This window comes from Neoarius graeffei, chromosome 1 (assembly GCF_027579695.1).
Source record: "Neoarius graeffei isolate fNeoGra1 chromosome 1, fNeoGra1.pri, whole genome shotgun sequence".
NCBI lineage: Eukaryota > Metazoa > Chordata > Actinopteri > Siluriformes > Ariidae > Neoarius > Neoarius graeffei.
Window position 1 is genome coordinate 55,728,519 of NC_083569.1, and position 23,586 is coordinate 55,752,104.

The 23,586-nt window shown below is 40.6% G+C and overlaps 1 protein-coding gene across 4 annotated transcripts in view; it reads left to right on the forward strand.

Annotated features, from left to right (window-relative positions):
- sepsecs (Sep (O-phosphoserine) tRNA:Sec (selenocysteine) tRNA synthase) overlaps window positions 1-22,980 on the forward strand; it is a 44,671-nt gene extending 21,691 nt beyond the window's left edge. Inside the window, exons 3-12 of one of the 4 annotated variants that reach the window (XR_009655683.1) lie at window positions 3,860-3,978; window positions 4,074-4,232; window positions 4,531-4,684; window positions 8,564-8,666; window positions 8,762-8,891; window positions 9,414-9,505; window positions 12,709-12,802; window positions 13,553-13,643; window positions 15,723-15,853; window positions 22,638-22,727. Coding sequence is in view for 1 of the 4 variants with exons in the window: in XM_060935003.1 (XP_060790986.1) it covers window positions 3,860-3,978; window positions 4,074-4,232; window positions 4,531-4,684; window positions 8,564-8,666; window positions 8,762-8,891; window positions 9,414-9,505; window positions 12,709-12,802; window positions 13,553-13,643; window positions 22,638-22,884 (1,189 nt within the window). In the remaining 3 variants the exon portion in view is untranslated. Of the gene's footprint in view, window positions 1-3,859; window positions 3,979-4,073; window positions 4,233-4,530; window positions 4,685-8,563; window positions 8,667-8,761; window positions 8,892-9,413; window positions 9,506-12,708; window positions 12,803-13,552; window positions 13,644-15,722; window positions 15,894-22,637 lie in introns of all 4 variants that reach the window. The other 3 variants (XR_009655682.1, XR_009655686.1, XM_060935003.1) reach the window with 3 other exon arrangements.
- Window positions 22,981-23,586: the final 606 nt, after the last annotated feature.

The following is a 23,586-nucleotide window of genomic DNA, read 5'->3' on the forward strand; positions in this document are numbered from 1 at the left end:
AAAAATATTCTACTTGGTTATTTATTTATTAAGGAAAATGATCCAATATTACATATTTGTGAGTGACGAAAGTATGTGAACCTCTAGGATCCATAGTTGGTTTGAAGGTGAAAATGGAGCAATAATCAGATGTGAGTGGGTGCCCAGTATTAATTAAAGAACAGGGATCTATCAAAGTCTGATCTTCACAACACATGTATCATGGCATGAAGAAAGATTTCTGAGAACCTTGGAGAAAGTTAACTTTCAAGCATCACTGTATCAGCATTAAAAATGGAAGTAAATACAATTTCTGACTATGTTTTAGACTGTAAAAAAGTTGAGAATAAGGTCATTTTTTTAAAACGATGGATACTACAATTAACCTTTGCCAGTTGGCTGCCAGTAGTCAATCAAGTATATACAAGTATGTTTTATTTTGAAACATTTTCAGAAATTTTACATTTGCAAATGGTACTTCTCATCTCATTATCTCTAGCCGCTTTATCCTGTTCTACAGGGTCGCAGGCAAGCTGGAGCCTATCCCAGCTGACTACGGGCGAAAGGCGGGGTACACCCTGGACAAGTCGCCAGGTCATCACAGGGCTGACACATAGACACAGACAACCATTCACACTCACATTCACACCTACGGTCAATTTAGAGTCACCAGTTAACCTAACCTGCATGTCTTTGGACTGTGGGGGAAACCGGAGCACCCGGAGGAAACCCACGCGGACACGGGGAGAACATGCAAACTCCACACAGAAAGGCCCTCGCCGGCCACGGGGCTCAAACACGGACCTTCTTGCTGTGAGGCGACAGCGCTAACCACTACACCACCGTGCCGCCCCAAATGGTACTTTATTTAATTAAAAATAAAAGCATTTGGGGTGGCACGGTGGTGTAGTGGTTAGCGCTGTCGCCTCACAGCAAGAAGGTCCTGGGTTCGAGCCCCGGGGCCGGCGAGGGCCTTTCTGTGTGGAGTTTGCATGTTCTCCCCGTGTCCACGTGGGTTTCCTCCGGGTGCTCCGGTTTCCCCCACAGTCCAAAGACATGCAGGTTAGGTTAACTGGTGACTCTAAATTGACCGTAGGTGTGAATGTGAGTGTGAATGGTTGTCTGTGTCTATGTGTCAGCCCTGTGATGACCTGGCGACTTGTCCAGGGTGTACCCCGCCTTTCGCCCGTAGTCAGCTGGGATAGGCTCCAGCTTGCCTGCGACCCTGTAGAAGGATAAAGCGGCTAGAGATAATGAGATGAGATGAGATAAAAGCATTTGCTTCCTTAGTAAAATAGGAACTCTAGTCTTTGGATCATTCTTCGAGAAACTGAATTTTTTATTCTGAATATAATAAGATTTCAGCAGTTCATTTGTTTCTACTCTATGGAAATTGACATGTGGTGATAACATGTATATTCACATACAGACAGGTGGCAAATTAAAGGAAAAGACTGAAATTGTCTGAGTAAGAAGGTGTTGGACCAGCATGAGCCACAAGAACGGCTTCAGTGCACTTTGGCACAGATTCTATATGTTTCTGGAACTGTGGTTGATGGCAAAGAAATTCCCTTGATTGATTTTTTTTTTTTTCATGATGGTAGTAGGGAGCGCTCTCTACCATTGTATGCCATAACATGTGCTTTATATCATTTTCATACTCCTCAAACTAGTCATGCTTTGGTGTGGCAGCAATATGCTTCCATACATAACAGATGGGTAAATGTGTACATACACCTTATGAAGAGCTGTTAAATACAGTGGTGCTTGAAAGTTTGTGAATGATGATGGTGTTAACAGATAAAAGGCGATCATGTGGACAAGCGGACTCTCACCATGCCGGTAAAATTTCCCTCACACAATATGTTTTCCTTTAATTTTTTAACTTTTGTATATTGCAAGAAACAAGCTTCTCAAGGATAAAAACATGGTGAGTGCTATGTGGGGAGATGCTAAACGTTCTAAAGATGATCATTTACACATCACAAGTGGGGGAAATTACAATGAAATAGACATACAGTATTGTGCAAAAGTCTTAGGCACATGCAATGAAATGCTGTCGAGCAGATATGTCTTCAAAAATAATGAAATTAAATGCTTTTACTTAAAAAAACAAAGATCAGTAAGCAGTGACGCATGAAAAAAGTCACTGTTTGGTGTGAGATGACCCTTTGCTTAAAAAAAAAAAAAAAAAGAATAAAATAGTAGTCTCAGGTACAGTGAGTGCAGTTTTATAAGGAAGTAGGTTTTACTGAGCATCTTACAGAAGCAGCCACAGTTCTTCTGGACACTTTGACTGTCACACTTGTTTCTTAATTTTTCAGCAAAACCCAGCAGCCTTCATTATGTTTTTAGTCTGAAAAATGCTCTCTTATGTAACGTGATGCTTTCTTTACTGACGTACAAACATTTTTCTGTAACATTTAATTTTGTGCTGGAAAACTAATGTTCGGAAATCTAAAATGCTTTTGTACTGGTTCCATAATGTAGAAGTCATAACATAACATAAAAGTCTATAACAAAGTTTGTACTTAAAAAAAAAAAATAATAAAGTGGCTTAGACTTTTACACAGTACTGTATATCCGCTGAGTATTTTTAATACAACAGTTTAAGTGAAGATATGTTATAGACATCATATATCTCACTCACACACACACACACACACACACACAATAAATATCCCAAAAGCTGGGGGAAAATGGTGTGACCAAAATTTCATTACATAACATTATATATTTAGCAGACGCTCTTATCCAGAGCAACATACAACATACCCAGAGCAGCTTGGGGAGCAGATGGGGGTTTGGTGCTTTGCTCAAAGGCATTTCAGCCATTCCTGCTGGTCCAGGAAATCAAACCACCAACCTTTTGGTCCCAAAGCTGCTTCTCTCTAGCCTGGGCCCGTCCATCCTAAGCGTGACGCAACACGAGGGCCTGTTGCGAGCTTAGTCTGGCCAGGCAAGCTATCTACAGCTCTTCCAAGCTCCCTAAAAATCGGGAACCAATCAACTTTGAGCATCTCCAACAGCCCTGGGTAGAGGCGTGTTCAAGGCACTGACGTAGTAGAACTGCGACCGGAAGCCATAGATTGTTTACAGAATCTATGCCGGAAGCGCTTCATTCACGAATGCTGTATTGAAAGCATTCAACGGGAAGTTCTCATTGAAAACGGAGCAAAGAGCAGCCCTGGAGGCATTTATTGAAAGGAAGGACGTTTTCGCCTTGCTCCCGACCGGCTTCGGTAAGAGTTTAATAATAGGATGTCTATGGTTTAATCTACCAGTTAGCCCCGTCGCGTCACATACGTCAGAGGAAAGAGTGATGTGATTGGTTTAAGCTTCGTCACAGCCTTTTCTGGCTTCGACCAGTAGCAAACTGAGGCATTTCGGGGAGATGGGTCAACCACGGGCTCTGGGAAACGGTTGGGCTTAATATCTTGGCCAGACCAATAGCTCGTAGAGCTTTGAAGTCGCGTTAGCCAGACTAGCTTCTCTCACCATTAGGCCATGGCTTCCCCATGATTTCCCTAAAATCTGCATTTCTACCTGCAGTGTCTTGCCTTAAATATATACAGCCTCTTACTATAATACACAAGTAGTTTACAGGGCAACTGCAATACTCATCAAATTATAACACAATTACTGTTTTCTACAACAAAATAAAAGCTCAAATCAGAATCCCTCAACCAATAATAATGGTTAAAATGTTGGTGTAGCACGGCAGAATGCTGTGTTTGCCGACATTTCCTTCTATATCGATATGAGAACATATGTCATCTTTTTAAAAGAAAACAAAAACTAGAAAAGTGTTGCAGAATTGTGTAAAGCTCCATTCACATTGCAAACTTAGAAGAAGCTCGAATTCTGTTCTCTGTCTTAGATTGATCCATGGCATCGGCCGCTCTGGGGATATCGCTGCTGTTCAGCCCAAGGCCGCTGGCTCCAGTCTCCTCAACAAGATCACCAATTCAGTAGTGCTGGATGTTCTCAGATTTAGTGGTGAATGTCCCATGATTAACTGAGACACATTGAGAAATTTGCTATTTTGTCTTCATGAAATTATTGGATGAAACTTTTTTTTTTCCTTCACACAGGTGTTAGAAGTGTGTCTTCATGCTTTGTGGTACCCATGGCAACTGGAATGAGTTTGACGTTGTGTTTCCTGACACTCCGACACAGGAGGCCGTCGGCACGCTACATTCTTTGGCCTCGCATTGACCAGAAGTCCTGTTTCAAATCCATGGTGACTGCTGGTACGACACTGGCATCTGTAGTATGACGTTAAACATAATTAAACTAATTAATTAAAGAAAAGCCAATCAGACAGTACAGTCAATATTATACTTTAATTGCAGATAGGCAGCTTGAGTTAGCTACATTCTACCATATTTAGAAACTGCTTTATGATTGATTTTTTCGGTTGATCTTGTGCACAAAAAATGCATAGTCAGCATTGTTCACTTGTGGTGGAGAGATGCCTGTAAACAGTGTGTTTATTTTATGTCAAATAAGATTTGAAATGCCTGTATTGTCTGGTGTGAATATGAGCAGGGTTTGAGCCGGTGGTCATTGAGAGTGTTCTGGAAGGAGATGAGTTGAGGACAGATCTGGAGGCCATGGAGAAGAAGATTGAGGAACTTGGAGCTGAGAATATCCTCTGTATTCATTCTACTACTTCCTGTTTTGCTCCTCGTGTCCCTGACAGGCAAGTCAGCTGGCCAGTTATGGTCTGTCTCAAACATAGTTCTTCTAACTTGAAGACTTTTATTTGGAAAAACTTCCCATGGAATGAAATGGGATATAAAATGAAAGGTTTTGCAATCAACAATAAAGAGAATAAAACATTTTGCAATCAACTATAATTAACAGTTATTCCACAAAATCAAGCCGTACATGAGCTGATGAGGTGTGTAGCCCCGAGTTGGCTATTAGCCATGTACAATGAGATTGAGTGGAATAACTGTTTTATTCTATCCACATTCACTGGATTTTGAGAAACGGAGCATTTTTATTTTTTGCAAATTTGATAAATAGAAACATTATACAAAACGTCTGACAAAATCATTTCTGCTTAGGCAGACTTCTTAAAAACCTATCGATGGCTGCACAAATTGACTTTAGTGTTGGTTTTTTGTAGAAAGTGTTGTCGTGCTGTCGTGCCGAGGTATAGAATAGCTATAAACATTTATTTAATTCTTCCTTGGACATTTCAGTTATGTAATTTTCAAACTTCTTTGAGCTTTTGAACCAGTCTAAAAAAATTCAACGCATTTTAATGCTTAAAGGTGAAGAATGTAAAGAAACCGGAAAAATGCTGCTATAATCTCGTCTCGTCTTCTTCCGCTTTATCCGGGGCCGGGTCGCGGAGGCAGCAGTCTAAGCATGGAAGCCCAAACTTCCCTTTCCCCAGACACCTCGGCCAGCTCCTCGGGAAGAACACCGAGGCGTTCCCAGGCCAGCCGAGAGACATAGTCCCTCCAGCGTGTCCTGGGTCTTCCCCAGGGCCTCCTCCCGGGGGGACATGCCTGGAACACCTCCCCAGGGAGGCGTCCAGGAGGCATCCGAAAAAGATTCCCGAGCCACCCCAGCTGATTCCTCTCGATGTGGAGGAGCAGCGGCTCTACTCCGAGCTCCTCTCGAGTGACTGTGCTTCTCACCCTATCTCTAAGGGAGCGCCCAGCCATCCTGCGAAGGAAACTCATTTCGGCCGCTTGTATCCGCGATCTTGTTCTTTCTGTCATTACCCAAAGCTCATGACCATAGGTGAGAGTCGGAACGTAGATCGACCGGTAAATTGAGAGCTTCGCCTGCTATAATAATAATAATAATTCTTGAAAAATAAAAACATATGCAGGGGTGATAGCGTTCCGGCGCCGCGCCGGATTTCCGGCGCGCCGTGGCTGGGGGAAAAAAAAAATCTAGTTCGCCCATTGTCCTGTGTCATTCTGAGATGCGCAGATAGACAGTAAAGGGAATTCCGAATTCCCTTTACTGTCTATCTGCGCATCTCAGAATGACACAGGACAATGGGCGAACTAGATTTTTTTTTTTTTCCCCAGCTACGGCGCGCCGGAAATCCGGCGCAGCGCGCCGGAATGCTATCACCCCTGCATATGTTCTTACCACCAAATACTTTTAGGCCATATTTTGTTGCTTTCTTTTTGCATTTTTTGGGAGGGTTTTGTTTTTGAGTAGATTTTTTTTTTCGTCCTCAGTTGGTTCAGCAACGCACTCCGCCATTTTGTTTTTCTCTACTCTCAGTATATGAGCTGATATCCTAGTAGTAGAGTAGCCAATTAGAGCGTCCGATTGCTCATATCCAATGAATGTAGGTAGAATAATTAAGGTTACCAGTCAGGAAGGGTGAGGGCTATCAGGTGCTTCCTCTGAGGTATGTGAAGCCAGCTGACCGCGTCTTTTTGAACTGCTGCTCATGCACCGTCTGGCGTAACCTCGGAGGAAAGTGCTATCCGCCTGCTGCATGCATGAGCTCACAGCAGGATTCCCATGGATCATGGAATTTTGGGAATATCGTGGAATTTTAAAATGTCTATTTCAGACATGGAAAGTCAGGGGATTTGGTTATATTTTGGGCCAAGTCATGGAATGTCAGGGAATTTTGTTTGTAGCATGTTCAGAGATGTCCACAAGCGCCAGTAACTGGCGGTTTTCTCCACCTACACAGACGGTCTGGGTCGGCTACTTGATCTAAGACAAAAATTAAAACTTGCCTTTCAATATTCAAGCGATTTATAGCATCTCTGCTGCCCATAATTTGCTGCAAATCCAATAATTTCACCACAAAATTGTCTTCGATTCGGGTCTAGCATGACCAGAAGTGCTGCCATATTTGTTGATCGATTCTCATGCTCTGATCGGCTGAGCCGGACCACCTGACCATGCTGTAGCAGACGACTTGAATATTGTGTGCTGAGATCCAAAGACTGTCAAGTATTATCAGTATATTTTATTTGGAGGTACAACAAGCAAAATTTAAAATGTAAGTAAAGTTGTGTGAATTCAGTTTTGTTTTCCTCAATTTATTAGATTAGTAGGGATGAATGATAAGTAAACTTAAAGAAAATAATTAGAAGATTCATCATTCTCTATTTAAAAATTATTTTCATATCCAAAAGCTACCCGGAGTGCCTAAGTTCCTGTAGAGAGGTCTGGTCCCATAGCTAAGGCTTCATACTTATAAAGTGCAAGTGCAAATAACTAATTGTGTGCAAATATTTATGCTGAAATTAAAACTACACAATACCACACCAGAAGCACATCAAGTACATTACACATGCGCCAAATAAGCTCACCATGTAGTTATGTTACAGAGCCAGGCAGCGTACTACAGAGGGTAACTGAGAAAGCCAAGCACACACACACACATCTGGGGGGAAATTTCATACATATTTTGCAAGAATTTTACAGGGAAATGATTGATAGTTTATTAGCTGAGAATGTAGCAGGAGCCACCTGAAAGCATGTAAATTAAACAATTTTTGGGGTGTGGGGGGGGGGCATGCCCACAGACCCTCCTAGCAATAGCACACCTTTGGCATGCCACGGCGGCTTCACCACTGCAAATTCCAGAGCTGCCTACTATTATTTTATTTATTTATTTATTTATTTATTTATTTTAAGCCTGCTACTTCAGATTTTCTGGAGAACCCTGATGTTTAAATTTAAGTTGCCATTTTGGCAAAATGGCAATATTTTCCATGCTGTATTTCACTCGGTTTAAGCCATGAAAACTAATTTTTGTATTGAAAACGTCTGTGAATTAGTAAACAAAGCTTGATGGATTTAAAATACTGTGGCTGTTTTTTGTCTATTCAGCATAAAGACAGCCTGTTTTTCTGTGCATTATGTATAGTCATAGAAATTCATCTATTTCGTCAGTGAAAGTCAGGGAAAAGTCACAGAACTTGACATCTGAATTTGAGTGGGAGCCCTGTCACAGAAGCACATGATTAGCGAGTGACTCTGTGATTGATGGGAGAGAGAGTATGCCATGCCCGCACTTCTTGGGCTCCTGTCCACAGATGGCTGAGGCATCATCGGGATTCGAGCTTGCAATCAGATGTTACTCTGGACGGCGAACACTTTTTTTTATATTTAAGTTTTAAGAACGAACCTGTGTAGAACTGAGATAAATACATCACAGATATGCAGATTGGCACGGTGGTGTAGTGGTTAGCGCTGTCACCTCACAGCAAGAAGGTCCAGGTTCGAGCCCCGTGGCCGGCGAGGGCCTTTCTGTGTAGAGTTTGCATGTTCTCCCCGTGTCCGCGTGGGTTTCCTCCGGGTGCTCCGGTTTCCTCCACAGTCCAAAGACATGCAGGTTAGGTTAACTGGTGACTCTAAATTGACCGTAGGTGTGAATGTGAGTGTGAATGGTTGTCTGTGTCTATGTGTCAGCCCTGTGATGACCTGGCGACTTGTCCAGGGTGTACCCCGCCTTTCGCCCGTAGTCAGCTGGGATAGGCTCCAGCTTGCCTGAGACTCTGTAGAACAGGATAAAGCAGCTAGAGATAATGAGATGAGATGAGATATGCAGATCACTTCTCTGCCTCTTACTGTCCAGGTTGGAAGAGCTCGCTGTTATGTGTGCCAAATATAACATCCCTCATATCGTCAACAATGCCTATGGAGTGCAGTCATCTAAATGCATGCACCTCATACAACAGGTAAAGCGCACATGCTTCTCTAGCTGAAACATTTTGCTGTTGTTTTGCTGAGGTTAAGCTGTTCAGACATGTGAGTTAATAGAGTGTATTTACAGGGTGCACGAGTGGGCAGAATTGATGCCTTTGTTCAAAGCTTGGACAAAAATTTCATGGTTCCCGTTGGAGGTGCCATCATTGCAGGCTTTGATGAGGACTTCATTAAAGAGATCAGTAAAATGTACCCTGGTTAGTGTGTAAATCACTTCCCGTTTGTCTCTGTGAACGTGTTTTGTAAATGACAGACTCAGTTTGAACAATTTTATCAAAATTTCAGTTCATATAAAGGGTCCTTTTCAGTTTATTTGCTATTTTCTGCAAACACACAATGCACCACTTCTGAAGTCACGGTTGTTAGACTTGAGATATTATTTCTCTCTGCCTGTTTTGTTTTTTCTCTGGTGTCTCAAACTATCCTTTCTTACCTTCGTCATTCCCAGCCTCTTACTGCAGTGTGAATACCAAATGCTGTAATATTGATTGTGCACTCCTTTAGTTCAGGACAAGTTTTTAGTATGTTGAGTCTTCCACATCATGTACAATTCCTAGTGGAATAGTTTTAACAGATACACATTCTTTTCTGTCAGAACTGTTAGCACAGATATTTTATAAATGTGAAAAATAATTATTTTATTACACACCTGTAGCTTTCTTATTATCAATTTTTTTTGCCCTTGCCGGAATTTATCTTGATTCATTTCCCTCCACCAGGTCGTGCATCAGCTTCTCCGTCTCTGGATGTGCTCATCACTCTGCTCAGCCTCGGGGCCAGTGGCTATAAGAAACTCCTGTCTGAGAGAAAGGTAAACACACTGCACCGATGCATTCAATGCTGAATATGATGGAATGTTCCTTTCTATGCAGTACCTGCTAACATTTCCTACCAGCTCTCTCTTGTTAATATTGATTGAGGAGGACAGACAGACAGTGGTAGTTGTGTGCAGTGTTTTAGTGCACCAGCCACCTGCGTGTACTGAAGTGTTTGTGGATAAATGGCCATGTCACAAAGGAATAGCTGCAGTAATTCCTCTTCAGGCTTTTAAACAGGAGCAAATGAAAATTATAATGACCTCATATGATGCAAAGGAAAATACAGACACAAGTGTTTTACTGGGAAATACGCCACTCGGATTTTTCATACGAACTACGACCATGACACATTGTTCATTATTTTTTTCGCGGTCTGGTTTCCATCAAATCCTGCGCTCTGATTGGCTGGCGAGCGGGTCCGTATCCCACGGTACAGACCCTGGTTATGGACCTCTGGCGACTCGCTCGTTCACAACAACAAACAACATTTATCTTTTTTTTTTTTAAATAAGATTTATTTATAAGATTATCAAAATTCTTATAATTTTTTGCCAGCATTTCTCAGGAGAATAGCATTAATTTTACATCATGGATAGCAATAATGACAGTGTGCACAGCGAAAGCGAGTTTTACTACCCTGAGGAAGAAGAAATAAAAGAAAACACTTCAGGAGAAAGCTAAAAACCTCTAACTGTTGCTAACGCCGAGCAAAAACATGGCTGAATCCTGAATGACTCAATTTTGTATAAATAGGGGACTACATAGGCGGCAAAATGTAGTTTTTTCCCTGCCATGGAAGTGCACTTGTATACCGAGGAGAAAGCAATTTGCATTACAGCCGTGAATGAGGATTCAAAATGGCGGCTTGGCTCGGTTTTCCCTTTCGGGCGCTCTCGTTTTCTGTTAGAATTTGGTAAAGAAAAAAATTAATATGTTATTTACCAGCTTAAGGTCGGTCCGTATGGTGAAATACTGTGACCTCGGCCTTGAATACTGACCTCGGCCCAGAGGGCCTCGCTCAGTACTTTTCAAGATCCCAGTCACGGTATTTCACGATACAAACCTCCCAGCTGGTAAATAACACACACACACATAAAATCTCTTTGAAATCGATGAATTGTTTTGATAAATGTCGGTACTTTTTGTTTGTGAATGTGTCTCTATAATAAAAAGAAAATCACACGTTGGCTTGAAGACATGAATTTTATCTTCTCATGTTGAAAAACTTGGATTTTTCATCTGAAATATATCGCAAATATGAGTGACCTCATATCCTGATATTTCACTCCGATGATGTCACTCCAGTGTTTTCCCGCTGACTTGACGCGCATCGTCAAAATGGCGAACCAGTTCAAAATGAAAATTCTTTTGATTAGCTTGAGTAGTTTTTTTTTTGTTGATGTGTCCATATAATACAAAGAACATTTACATGGTGGTGCGAAGACAGGAAGTTTATCGTCTCGTATTGAAAAATATTTCACCACTCAAAGATCAGCTTCATATCTTCACGCCACTGTGTAATATCATATATATAAATATAAAATACAGTACCAGTTGAAAGTTTGTACACCCCTACTCATTCATAGTTTTTTCTGTATTTTGGCTATTTTCTCCATTGCAGAACAATACTGAAGACATCAAAACTATGAAATAACCAATGCAACATGTATGGAATTATGCAGGAACAAAAACGTGTTAAACACAATATTTTTCATATTTTAGATCGTTCAAAATAGCCACCGTTTACCTTGATGGTGCTTTGCACACTACTGGCATCATCTTAACCAGCTTCATGAGGTAGTCACCTGGAATGCTTTTCACTTAACAGGTGTGACTTGTCAAAAGTTAATTCGTACAATTTCTTGCCTTCGTAATGCGTTTGAGATCATGCTCATAAGGTCCACAGATGTGCTTTTTGATTGTATAGCATACAGTTATAGAACAGGAATTATTTATAACAGCACTGTATGGTGCCACCTTGTCTGGTTCCTCTCAAGGTTTCTTCATGCTGTTTCAGGGAGTTTTTCCTCGCCGCCATCACCTCTAGCTCAGTTATTAAGGATAAATTATGATTAATAGTTACTAAAGTTACGAAAGCCAATATAATTTTTATGGCAAAAATAACATGTAAACTCTGGACACTTGTGGAGATGGACGTTTTCTGCAGCAACATGAAAGTATATAATGTACATAGTTTTTATATAGGTTTCATCTTAAGGGGTTTTCACTTTTGTGATGTTTTATGTTCTTGTTTCCGTACATTCTTGTCTGTACCATTCACCATGGTACATAACTCCTCCAACGCTCATACTTTTGCTTTGCTGAAAAATATAGTTACAGTTATGTCATGTTAACCATAAGAGACTGGTGCTTTAGTCAGACTGGGAAAGAAATCAAGTTTCTACAAATTCTGTAAAGTTGTGTGTATGTGAAAATGCAACTGGCTAACTAGATTTGTTTCTATTTTCCTTTATCTTACATATGATTTTAATGAACAAAATGAAATAAAAGATAATCTTGCTTGCGTAAAATTGTTTGTTTGTTTGAATTCAGCCCTTGGGGTAGGAGGTTTGAGGCAGATTGTATTGCCAGTGCGTTTTGATTTAATTTTGCACAATTTTTATTGGTCCTTTCTTCATGGAACGTAATATATGTAAATGTCAGTTGTCATTTTAAAATTATAAAGTTTATGAAATATAAATAATAAAGCATTTGTTTTTTTTGATGACCGCAATACTGTATGAATAAAATAACGGTATTCTGAATTATAAACCTAATTCTGTTGTTAGAGCATTTCACCATGTAAAGGTCTTTCAATGGCAGCATCTTCAGGACAAAAATAAAACAGCCCTTGATGTACGATGCTCACACAGGATTTATCATGTGCTGCTGCATCGTCTCATTTTGGTCCTCTGTAATAGAGTTGAACTGTAATATCACCAGCACTGCTATTCATAGTACACTACTGCCATTAAAGTATGAGGAGAGCTAATGGGATGCTAATAAAGGCATGTGGAGGAAGAGAGAAAGGATAAAGAGAGCAAGAGAGAGAGAGAGAGCAGGAGTGAGGAACAGTGAAGCAGATGGAGGGAGTTGGCCGCAGATGGAAAATTGCAACATGAGCAGTAAACAGTATGTGCAGCAAAAAGGCTGATCATTGTGGGGCTATTTATAACCGAGTTTGCACTCCCTGAAGGAGCTGTACACCTACCTGACTCAGGAGCTGAAGACACTGGCTGACAGGCATGGAGAGAGACTGCTGCACACACCACATAATCCCATATCACTGGGTGAGTTGCGTGTATACACACACACGCACAGATCTAAATCACATTACCTTCAATTCTCACTGGATTAGACCATCATAGTACATAACCAAGTCAAATATAAACACAATGCTGTCAGGCACTTCTTCTCCTATCCGACACAGTTCTTTCTATGTTTGTTTTAAAATTCATGACCAGTGCTCTTCTTAGGAATCAATATAATATAATATCATTGCCATCAAAACAGATGGCACAGCATGTCTTATGACAATGAAAGGACAGACCTGTAAGTGCAAAACACATGAGCAAACCAAAAACACGAGCAAATCAGAAAATGCAACAGCAAAACCAAAAAAATGCATTAACTCAAAACAAAAGGGGAGGTCATTACTGAACATCACACGCTCATTGCTGATTGGCTACAGCACATCGGGCTGAGAGACTGCAGGAATCTGAGAGCTGGGAGTCAGAGGATAAATGAACTGAAATGATTCTACTGATTTTATTCTTGCCTATTTTTATGAAGGGTATTTATGTTTTCTGAGCTGCTGTCTCATAGGTGAAAGGACACAGACTCGTAGGTTAAAGTAAAAAGGGGTTAAGTTCGACGACACCAGGGGAATTCCATAAAAGTGTTAAACATTACAGAGTGTGAAGCAGCAAACACTGTTTCACTTATTTCCATACGAAAGTTATTGTATGTCAGTTAAATTAGTGAACTGACGACACATGCATTTTTGTGCTAAAAGGTTTTTGCCGTTTTGTCCTCCTCAGCTATGTCCCTGGATGGTCTACAGGCTAGCTGTAATAAAGCTGTTACCCAGCTGGGCTCTATGCTCTTCACCAGACAGGTGTCGGGAGCCAGGTGAGCTTTTTCTATCCACTCAGCAGTCCTGGCCAAAATATGCTGAATATTTTCATGCCCACTGTACTCAGCCTTTTATCTCAAATGGAGTATCAGACAGTATATTCAAAGATTCTTTGTCAATTTCACTATATATCCAGGACATATAGGAGAGTCGAAATGCTGTTTCTCTCTCACCTTACTTGTAAAAACAGATAAAGATTACAAAAAAGAAAAACTATCTATCTATCTATCTATCTATCTATCTATCTATCTATCTATCTATCTATCTATCTATCTATCTACATACATACATACATACATACATACATACACTAGTTCATCTCAAAAAATAATATTGTGAAAAAGTTCAATATTTTCCATCAGTTATTTAAGAAAGTGAAAGTTATATATTATAGACTCATTACACATAAACTAAAATGTTTCAAACATTTTTCTATTTTAATTTTAATCAGTATGGCATACAGTACAAAAACATAAAAAAAAAAACATCTCAAAATATTAGAATATTTCATTTCGAGTTTGAGTAAAACAGTATGAACACAGCGTATCTCTCGGTCTAGTTCAGTACACACAACCACAATCATGGGGAAGACTGCTGACTTGACTGTTGTCCAGAAGATGATCACTGATGCCCTCCACAAGGAGGGTAAACCACAAAAGGTCATTGCTGAAAAGGGTGGCTGGAAAAGGTGCACAAGCAACAGGGATGGCCGCAGTCTTGAGAGGATTGTCAAGAAAAGTCGATTCAAGAACTTGAGAGAGCTTCACAAGGAGTGGACTGAGGCTGGTGTCAGTGTATCAAGACCCATCACGAACAGACATCTTCAAGAAAGGGGATACAACTTTCGCATTCCTAATATCAAGCTACTCTTGAGCCAGAGACAATGTCAGAAGTGTCTTATCTGGGCTAAGGGGAGAAAGAAATGGACTGTTGCTCAGTGGTCCAAAGTCCTCTTTTCAGATGAAAGTACATTTTGCATTTAATTTGGAAATCACGGTTCTAGAGTCTGGTGGAAGAGTGGAGAGGCACAGAATCCAAGGTGTTTGAAGCCCAGTGTGAAGTTTCCACAGTCTATGACGATTTGGGGTGCCATGCCATCTGCTGGTGTTGGTCCACTGTATTTTATCAAGTCCAAAGTCAACACAGCCATCTACCAGGAGATTTTAGAGCACTTCATGCTTCCATCTACTGACGAGCTTTTTGGAGATGCTGATTTCCTTTTCCAGCAGGATTTGGCACCTACCCACAGTGCCAAAACTACTACCAAATGGTTTGCTGACCATGATATTACTGTTTGATTGGCCAGCCAACTTGCCTGACCTGAACCCCATAGAGAATCTATGGGGTATTGTCGAGAGGAAGATGAGAAACACCCGACCCAAAAATACAGATACGCTGAAGGCCACTATCAAAGCAACCTGAGCTTCAATAACACCTCAGCAGTGCCACAGACTGATCACCTCCATGCCACACCGCACTGATACAGTAATTCATGGTAAAGGAGCCCCAACCAAGTATTGAGTGTATAAATTAATATACTTTTCAGAAGTTGGACATTTCTGTATTGTAAATCCTTTTTTGATTGATCTTAGGGAATATTCTAATAATTTGAGATACTGGATTTCTGATTTTCATGAGCTATAAGCCATAATCATCAAAATTAAAACAAAAAAGGCTTTAAATATTTCACTTTACATGTAATGAATATAGAATGTATGAAAGTTTACCTTTTTGAATTAAATTATGAAAAAAAAGGAACTTTTTCATGGTATTCAAATTTTTTGAGATGCACTAGATAGATAGATAGATAGATAGATAGATAGATAGATAGATAGATAGATAGATAGATAGATAGATAGAAAATACACTCTAAAATCAAACAATGTACAAAATATCAGGAGTGCAAGTACAGTACAATATCTAACGGAGAAGGTGCTAGAAGAACAGCTTATGAGGTGTATATGAACAGTAGTGCAAATGAGCAATAGCAGCAGATACAGCAGTGATGCTAATGATTGTGGTGTGATGTGCAAACTGATGAGACAGAGTTTCTTGTGTGAATGAATGTGTTACAGACCAAGGGTAGGGGGTAGGTAGTGGACAGAGTTCAACATCCTGACAGCTTGGTGGATGAACCTGTTCAGCAGTCTTGTGGAGCGCGCCCAGAGGCTCCGGTACCTTTTCCCTGAGGGCAGGAGGCTGAAGAGTGAGTGTGAAGGGTAGGAGCGATGCTGATGGCTCTGCGGGTGAGACGGGAGTGATAGATGTCCGTAAGGGAGGGCTGAGGGGTACCAATGATCTTGCTGGCCGTGTTCACTATGCATTACAGAGTCTTCTGGCAGGAGGCACTGCAGCCTCCATACCACGCAGTGATGCAGCCAGTGAGGACACATTCAATAGTGCCCCTGTAGAATGAGCACATGATGGGGGGGTGGGACTCATGCACTCCTCAGTTTGCGGAGGAAGTAGAGGCGAGTTTGAGCCTTCTTGGCCAGCGATGCGGTGTTGTTGGACCAGGAGAGGTCCTCAGCGATGTACACCCCTAGGAATTTGGTGCTGCTCACCCTCTCCACTGCAGCACCATATATATGTATATACTACATTATACACAATATTCCTGTATTATCCTAATTATACCCTTGTTTTTATGCCCAAGTTGCACTGTTCTTTCTACAAGCTCTTAATCTGAATATTAATGTTTCAACCTCTTCATTCACATCAACCCATGAAGGTTCCATCTTTTTTTTTTTTTTTTTTTAAAGTTATTCATTTTAACAAATTGTATTATTTAGTACTAATGCTATAGTATTATATATTATTTGTATAATATATAGGGACGGCACAGTGGTGTAATGGTTAGCGCTGTTGCCTCACAACAAGAAGGTCCTGGGTTCGAGCCCAGCGGCTGGCGAGGGCCTTTCTGTGTGGAGTTTGCATGTTCTCCCCGTGTCCGCGTGGGTTTCCTCCGGGTGCTCCGGTTTCCCCTGCAGTCCAAAGACATGCAGGTTAGACTAATTGGTGGCTCTAAATTGACCGTAGGTGTGAATGTGAGTGTGAATGGTTGTCTGTGTCTATGTGTCAGCCCTGTGATGACCTGTTGACTTGTCCAGGGTGTACCCCGCCTCTCACCCATAGTCAGCTGGGATAGGCTCCAGCTTGCCTGCGACCCTGTAGAACAGGATAAGCAGCTACAGATGATGGATGGACGGATAGTATATAATACTATAGTATATCTACAGTTCAACTTATAGGAAAAGGTATGCCATTATATCAGTGAGCAGTGTTGACGGAGCCTGGGAGATTAAAGGGTTACGTTTCCAAAGGTGTTTTTCCACCTTAGTTTCCCACAGAAGAACCAGTTTCAGTTCACTGCAGATACAGAATAGATAGTGTGGAATTGCAGTTTAATGTGAGGCTTAATTTCGTATTAACAAGGCGATTTAGTATTACTGCCCAGTCTCATAACTGTAAACGGAGCTCTCTTTATTATATTTTTCCCTGCAGCAGTGATGGTGATACATTACATATTTTATAGGTTATCATAGGTTAAGCAATTTCTGCTGTCTTTAAATTTCTACACTGTTTTTTTCTTATCGATAAAAGTTAGCTTTTTATAGTGCAACTAATTTAATAAATTGAGAGAGGTTGGACTAGTAATTTTTTTTAATGTGTCTTTGCTCTGTGTGAAATAAATCAGTTTCATGATAGACACTGCATGCAAACATCCTTGAACCAAATTTAGAATCAAATTAAAAATCGCCCAATGTACACTGAAAGTGAGGCTCAGGTCAATATTTTGGATCTCCTGAAAAGCATGAAGCAAAACAGAGTAACATAGTACTGCATGTCCACAGCGTTCTCGAGTTGTCTAATGAGTTTCAGCATGTGTAGTCAAGACCTTTCTATTGATTTTTCTGTTTCACTGAGCTGATGGAAACATGGTCCAACAGGCTTTTAGTGAACGTCTAATAGATATAGTAATATGTTCTGGGCTTTGTTAGTAATGATTGTTTCAAAGATTATGTAAAGCCATTATATGAGTGAGTTTTCAAAATTGTAATATTTAACACTAATTATGCAAGACTAGAATTTGACTTTTTTTTCTATGAATATAATTGTGTGTTCTTGTGTTAGCCTGACCATATATCTTATTCTCTTTTGAAGAATAAACTGTTTAATTAATTGACAACCCCAATTCCGAAGAAGTTGGGACGCTGTATAAACTATAAATAAAACCAGAATACCCTGATTTGCAAATCATGGAAACCCTGTATTTCATTGAAAATAGGACAAAGACAACGTATCAAATGTTGAAACTGAGAAATTTTTATCATTTTATGAAAAATATGCTCAATTTGAATTTGGTGCCAGCAACATGTTTCTAAAAAGTTGGGACAGGGGCATGTTTACCACTGTGTTGCATCACCTCCACTTTTAACAACACTCTGTAAACATTTGGGAACTGAGGAGACCAATTGCTGTAGTTTTGAAAGAGAAATGTTGTCCCGTTCTTGCCTGATATACAGTTTCAGTTGTTCAGCAGTTTGGGGGCTCCTTTACCACATTTTGCGCTTCATAATGCACCAAATGATTTGAATGGGAGACAGGTCTGGACTGCAGGCAGGCCAGTTTAGCACCTGGACTCCTTTACTATGAAGTCATGGAGTTGTAATATGAGCAGAAAGCAGTTTGTCATTGTCTTGCTGAAAGAAGGAAGGCCTTCCCTGAAAAAAAAAGATGTCTGGATGGCAGCATTTTGCTCCAAAACATGTATATATCATTCAGCATTGCAGATGCTTCCCAAATATACAAGCTATCCATGTCCTGTGCACTAATGCACCCTCATACCATCAGAGATGCTGGCTTTTGAACTGTGCACTGATAAGCCAGATGGTCCCTCTCCTCTTTAGCCTGGAGGACATGGTGTCCATGATTTCTAAAAATAATTTCTACTTTTGATTCGTCAGACCTTGGGACAATTTTTCACTTTGCCTCCATCCATCGTAAAAGATCTCGGGCCCAGAGAAGGTGGCGGTGTTTCTGGATATTGTTTATATCTGGTTTTAACTTGCATTTGTGGATGCAGTGACGAACTGAGTTCACAGATGATGATTTTCTGAAGTGTTCCTGAGCCCATGCAGCGATTGCCATGACAGACACGTGTCTGCTTTTAATGCAGTGTCACCTGAGGGCCTGAAGATCACAGGCATCCCATGTCAGTTTTCAGCCTTGTCTCTTGCATACAGAGATTTCTCCAGATTCTCTGAATCTTTTTATCATATTATGTACCATAGATGATGTGATCCCCAAATTCTTTGCAATTTTACATTGAGGGACGTTATTCTTAAATTGTTGCACTGTTTTCCCACACAGTCTTTCACAGAGTGGTGAACCCCTCCTCATCTTTACTTCTGAGATACTCAGCCTCTCTGGGATGCTCTTTTTATACCCAATCATGTTACTGACCTGTTGCCAATGAACTGAATTTTTAAACATTACACACCTTTTCCAGTCTTCTACTGCCCCGTCCTGACTTTTCTGAAACATGTTGCTGGCATTAAATTCAAAATAAGCATATATTTAAAAATAAAAAAAACAAGAAGATTTCTCAGATTCAACATTTGATATGTTGTCTTTGTACTATCTTTCAGTGGAATATATGGTTTCCATGATTTGCAAATCATTGCATTATGTTCTTATTGACATTTTACACAGCATTCCAACTTTTTTTGGAATTGCAGTTGTCCCTAAAAATGTCTGTAGATAACGGTATACAGCACAGAAGCACCTAAAGCTTTAGCTTATCAAGAAATTAACATTATGAATACACAAATTGGGAATGCCTCCACCCTCTTCCTCTGGTCAGCTGGTGCTGCATGACTGCATTTGCTTATTAGAATGCGGTAGGCTATAATATTTTATGGCGCAGTAACCTGTCTCACCACATTCAGTATTAACTTGGATCAAGCTTTTCAGCTCCCCCTGTTTCTTAAAGTAATGTTATAGACCTGCAGTTTGCCTGGTTTCAGCTCATCTTTGACAGTTTACACACTTTGACCAGTCCACTCACTCATGTTAATTTGTTCAAAAGGACTTAATCGTAAAAACATTTATTTACAGCATCTTGCAGGCACCCTTAACCAGAGCGACTTCTCGAAGTGCCTTATAGCCTTTATAAAAATCTTCATGCTAGTTCATGAGGTCCGGAACTAAGAATACCATTGAGCTAAAACCCTGCTGGGGGAGGTTATACAGCATGAAAGGAGAACACCAGACAAGGGATTTTTTTTATTTTTAAAAAGATGTATAGAAGTCCTTTAGTCTTCATTTGAAGTCAACCAGTGACTCAGCTGTTTGACAGGCAGGGGAAGTGCATTTCACCACCTCAGTGCCAGGACAGTGAAGAGTCTTGATGTACGTCTTACTTAAACCGGGATGGTGGGTCAAGCCGTTTTACGCTACATTCACACTGCAAGGCTTAATGCTCAATTCCGATTTTTTTGTGAAATCCGATTTTTTTGTGAGGTCGTTCACATTAACAAATACATGCGACTCGTATGTGATCCTCAGTATGAACGAAAAGTGACCTAAAAGTGTTCCGCATGCGCATTGCAGGATACGACGACGTCACACGCAGTGAGCATGGCCAGTGTTTACGGAAGTAAAACCGCCCGGATGCGGTATGACCCATCCAATCTAGCTTGAATAGCTGTATCCCCCCAAACGGAAATCAGCTCCCTAACCTCTGCGTCCTTCCATTGAGAAGATTCAGAACCTTCACAGCCCGAAGCGTCCCTCGCATTGATGTCATGCGCAGGGGCGCAGATACGTTTTTGGAACTGTGGGGGGACAAAGCTGCCAGCAAACCAACCCCAACCCCGATATGCCTGTCAAACTTGTTGTGGGTTACTATAGCAACCAAGCTCGAGCTCGCAACCTGTGCAGTCTGCGCAGCTCAACTAACCGAATATCAGTCTTTGTTTTATGTGAGTTGTTGCAACTATGTATGTACTGCTGTGCACCTCAATAAACCGAATGGTAATTAGTCTTTTGATTTTTCCGTGAGGTTTGCGTTATGCAAAGAAAGACAGCATAGACGTTTTTTCCTCCCTATAAGCGGGGGGGACCGAGCGAGGTGAATTTAAATCTGGGTGGGACGAGTCCCACCCCCTATCTGCGCCCGTGATTATGCGCCATGTTGTTGTAACTTTTTTTGAGAGACCCGCCGCCTACTTCAGCGCAGAATAGTGACGTTTGTGGCTTGTTGATGACGTGTAAGTCGGATGAATGCGACCTGGCGGTTCAGACTGAAGTCGCATATGAAAAGAGCGGATAGGAATCGGAATTAGGACCACATATCCAAACGGCCTGGGTCGGATTTGAAAAAATCGGATCTGTGTCGTTCATATTGTCAATAAAAGATCGGATACAGGTCACATATGGGCGAAAAGATCGGATTTGAGTCACTTCAGCCTGCAGTGTGAACGTAGCCTTAGAGGCTCGAATGGATTGTGGTGCAGTGTGGGATATAATTGAGTGCTTCAGGGTGGGCAGTGGTGCATTTTTGAGTTTGTAGGCAAACATCAGTGTTTTAAATCTGATGCAGGCTGCAACTGGAGCCAGTGGAATGAACACACGGGATGTATCTCCATGGATATACAGCAGCTCAGGTTGCATATGATTTAGTTTCAACTCATGAGCTGCCATCCATGATGAGATGTCCTAAATTTAAACACTGTTGATCAGAGTCCCAACTTAATTTAAATAAAGGTCACTGTACTGTGAAATACTGTCTTTTTTTTTTCTTTCTTTGAGCTTTAGAGAGTAGCTAGTACTGCCAGTGTCCTAAAACAGCTAAAAGGTTATAAAAGGTCAATTTGGCGAGAATGTCTATCCAGCTTTGTCATTACCATAGCCATTTTAATTGCACATGCTAACTCGTGCTAATTAAAGCTATATGGAATTTTGATTTCATAAAATCGGTGAAATTTAGTTTCCTCCGAAATTTGGTCATTGTGATGTGTTTCTGTAATATCTAAAAAAAAAAAAAAAGGCCATTCTGTGGCTGGGAAGTTATTTAATTTGAGGGGATTCCTGAGTAAATAATGTGCATGAAATTGCTCACTTTGTGCAGTCAAGCAGAGAGAGGAAGTCCGTGTGCGCATCTACAGGTTTACCTTTTTCTTCATCTTTTGGGTTTTATGGCAGTTGGCATCCACAGTGTTGCATTACTGCCATCTACAGGTTTACCTTGACCGTGCACTGACTGTTACATAATTCTGTCGCTAAATGAACAGCTGATCACACCGAGGTGCTCGCTGACCGCCGATATTTATTAGTTTGGTCCTGTGTTTCCTTTCCTTCGCAACATAATGTCTTTTCTTCTCACTTTCCGTTACTGTCGTCAGTCTTTCATGTTTCGTTCGCATACTCGTGTCCATTTTTCTCTCCTGTTTCAAATTTGTATCCCACAATACCTTGCGTGAATGGGGAATGCCCACCATGTGATGCATGACGTAGTATATTGAATTGGGTCATGGTGAAGCAGGAAAAAATAGCGGAGAATAATTCATTAATTGTTATATTTTAAAAAAAATAATAAAATTGGAAATCTGTGATTTGAATTCAGTAGCTTTTGGTCCACTAAACAAAAATAATTGGGTGTCAGGGAAAATTCTTTTTATGACCTACACTTGAAAAATCTGAAAGGCAGTCTAGCTTTAAAGGTCTGAGCTAGTGATGTACATTTGGACTACCAGAGTGGCTGTTTGAATCTTGAGCAAGGCCCCTCATCCTCAAAAGCTTGGAGTGTGTCTTCTCGATGCTGTACATTTTATTTGCTTGTCATTTTCAGGAAAATTTCTTCCACCCTGTTCCTTTTGCAGATTGATTTCACAATCACATTTTGACATTCATTTAAGAGTGGTAGAGGAAGTATTTTAATAGATTCTAAAATTGTTTCTGAATTAGTTTCTACTTTGTTGTTTCAGAGTCGTGCCACTGGGCGCTGAACAAACTGTGAGCGGACACACATTTCGTGGCTTCATGTCACATTCGGATGCCTACCCATGCCCGTACCTTAATGCTGCTTCTGCGATTGGCATCACCAAAAAAGACGTGGAGCTCTCTATCAAAAGGCTGGACAAATGCCTCAGAGCTCTTAAGAAAGACACAGAGAGAGAAAAGTGTGAGTCAGATGTATTGTCTTCAGGTCCTGCTAACCAAACTGTTCCCTGAACCAAATACTGCCTTTTAAAATGTATTTTGTGTGTATGAGATCAGTCTGTATTGCATTTCTCTTCTGGACAAAGCAGAATAAAAGAGAAAAGTTTCCCACTTGTTTTTTTATTTATTTATTTAATTTTTTTTTATTTTTTTACTTTATTGAAACTGGAAAGTAGCTTTAAAAAGCATCACCTGCAGAGTTTTGAGTTGCTAATGTTCTCTCACAAGCCAAAATATTTGGCCCAGAATATGACTGAAGAAATGTATTAATAAAACTATTTGTTAATCCCGTTAAATAGTCAGCATTATTACTATTTACAGAAGCTCTTTAATGGTAATGTGTGCTAGGGGTGACAGAAATATAATATTATGATACTTGAAGATCTTCCTATGAAACACAATATGCATCACGGAAAGATGAGAGTTTGCTCAATGGGAACTACACCAGTCCTAATGCCATTGCAATTCATTAACCCCTATTTCTGGTAAGCTATATGCACATACCCAGCTGATATTACTGTTCCACATCTGTAGTCGATGATGGATATAATAAGGGAGCTAGTAGTGAAGTGTATGCTTGCTCCCTAGGCTGTGGATCAGTAGCACTAAATATAAGTGTGCTGCTGCCAAGGATAAGAATGCATTAGGAATACAAATGGGAAGCCTACAGGGAAACAGATGAAAGGTTATGAAGCATATACACTACCGTTCAAA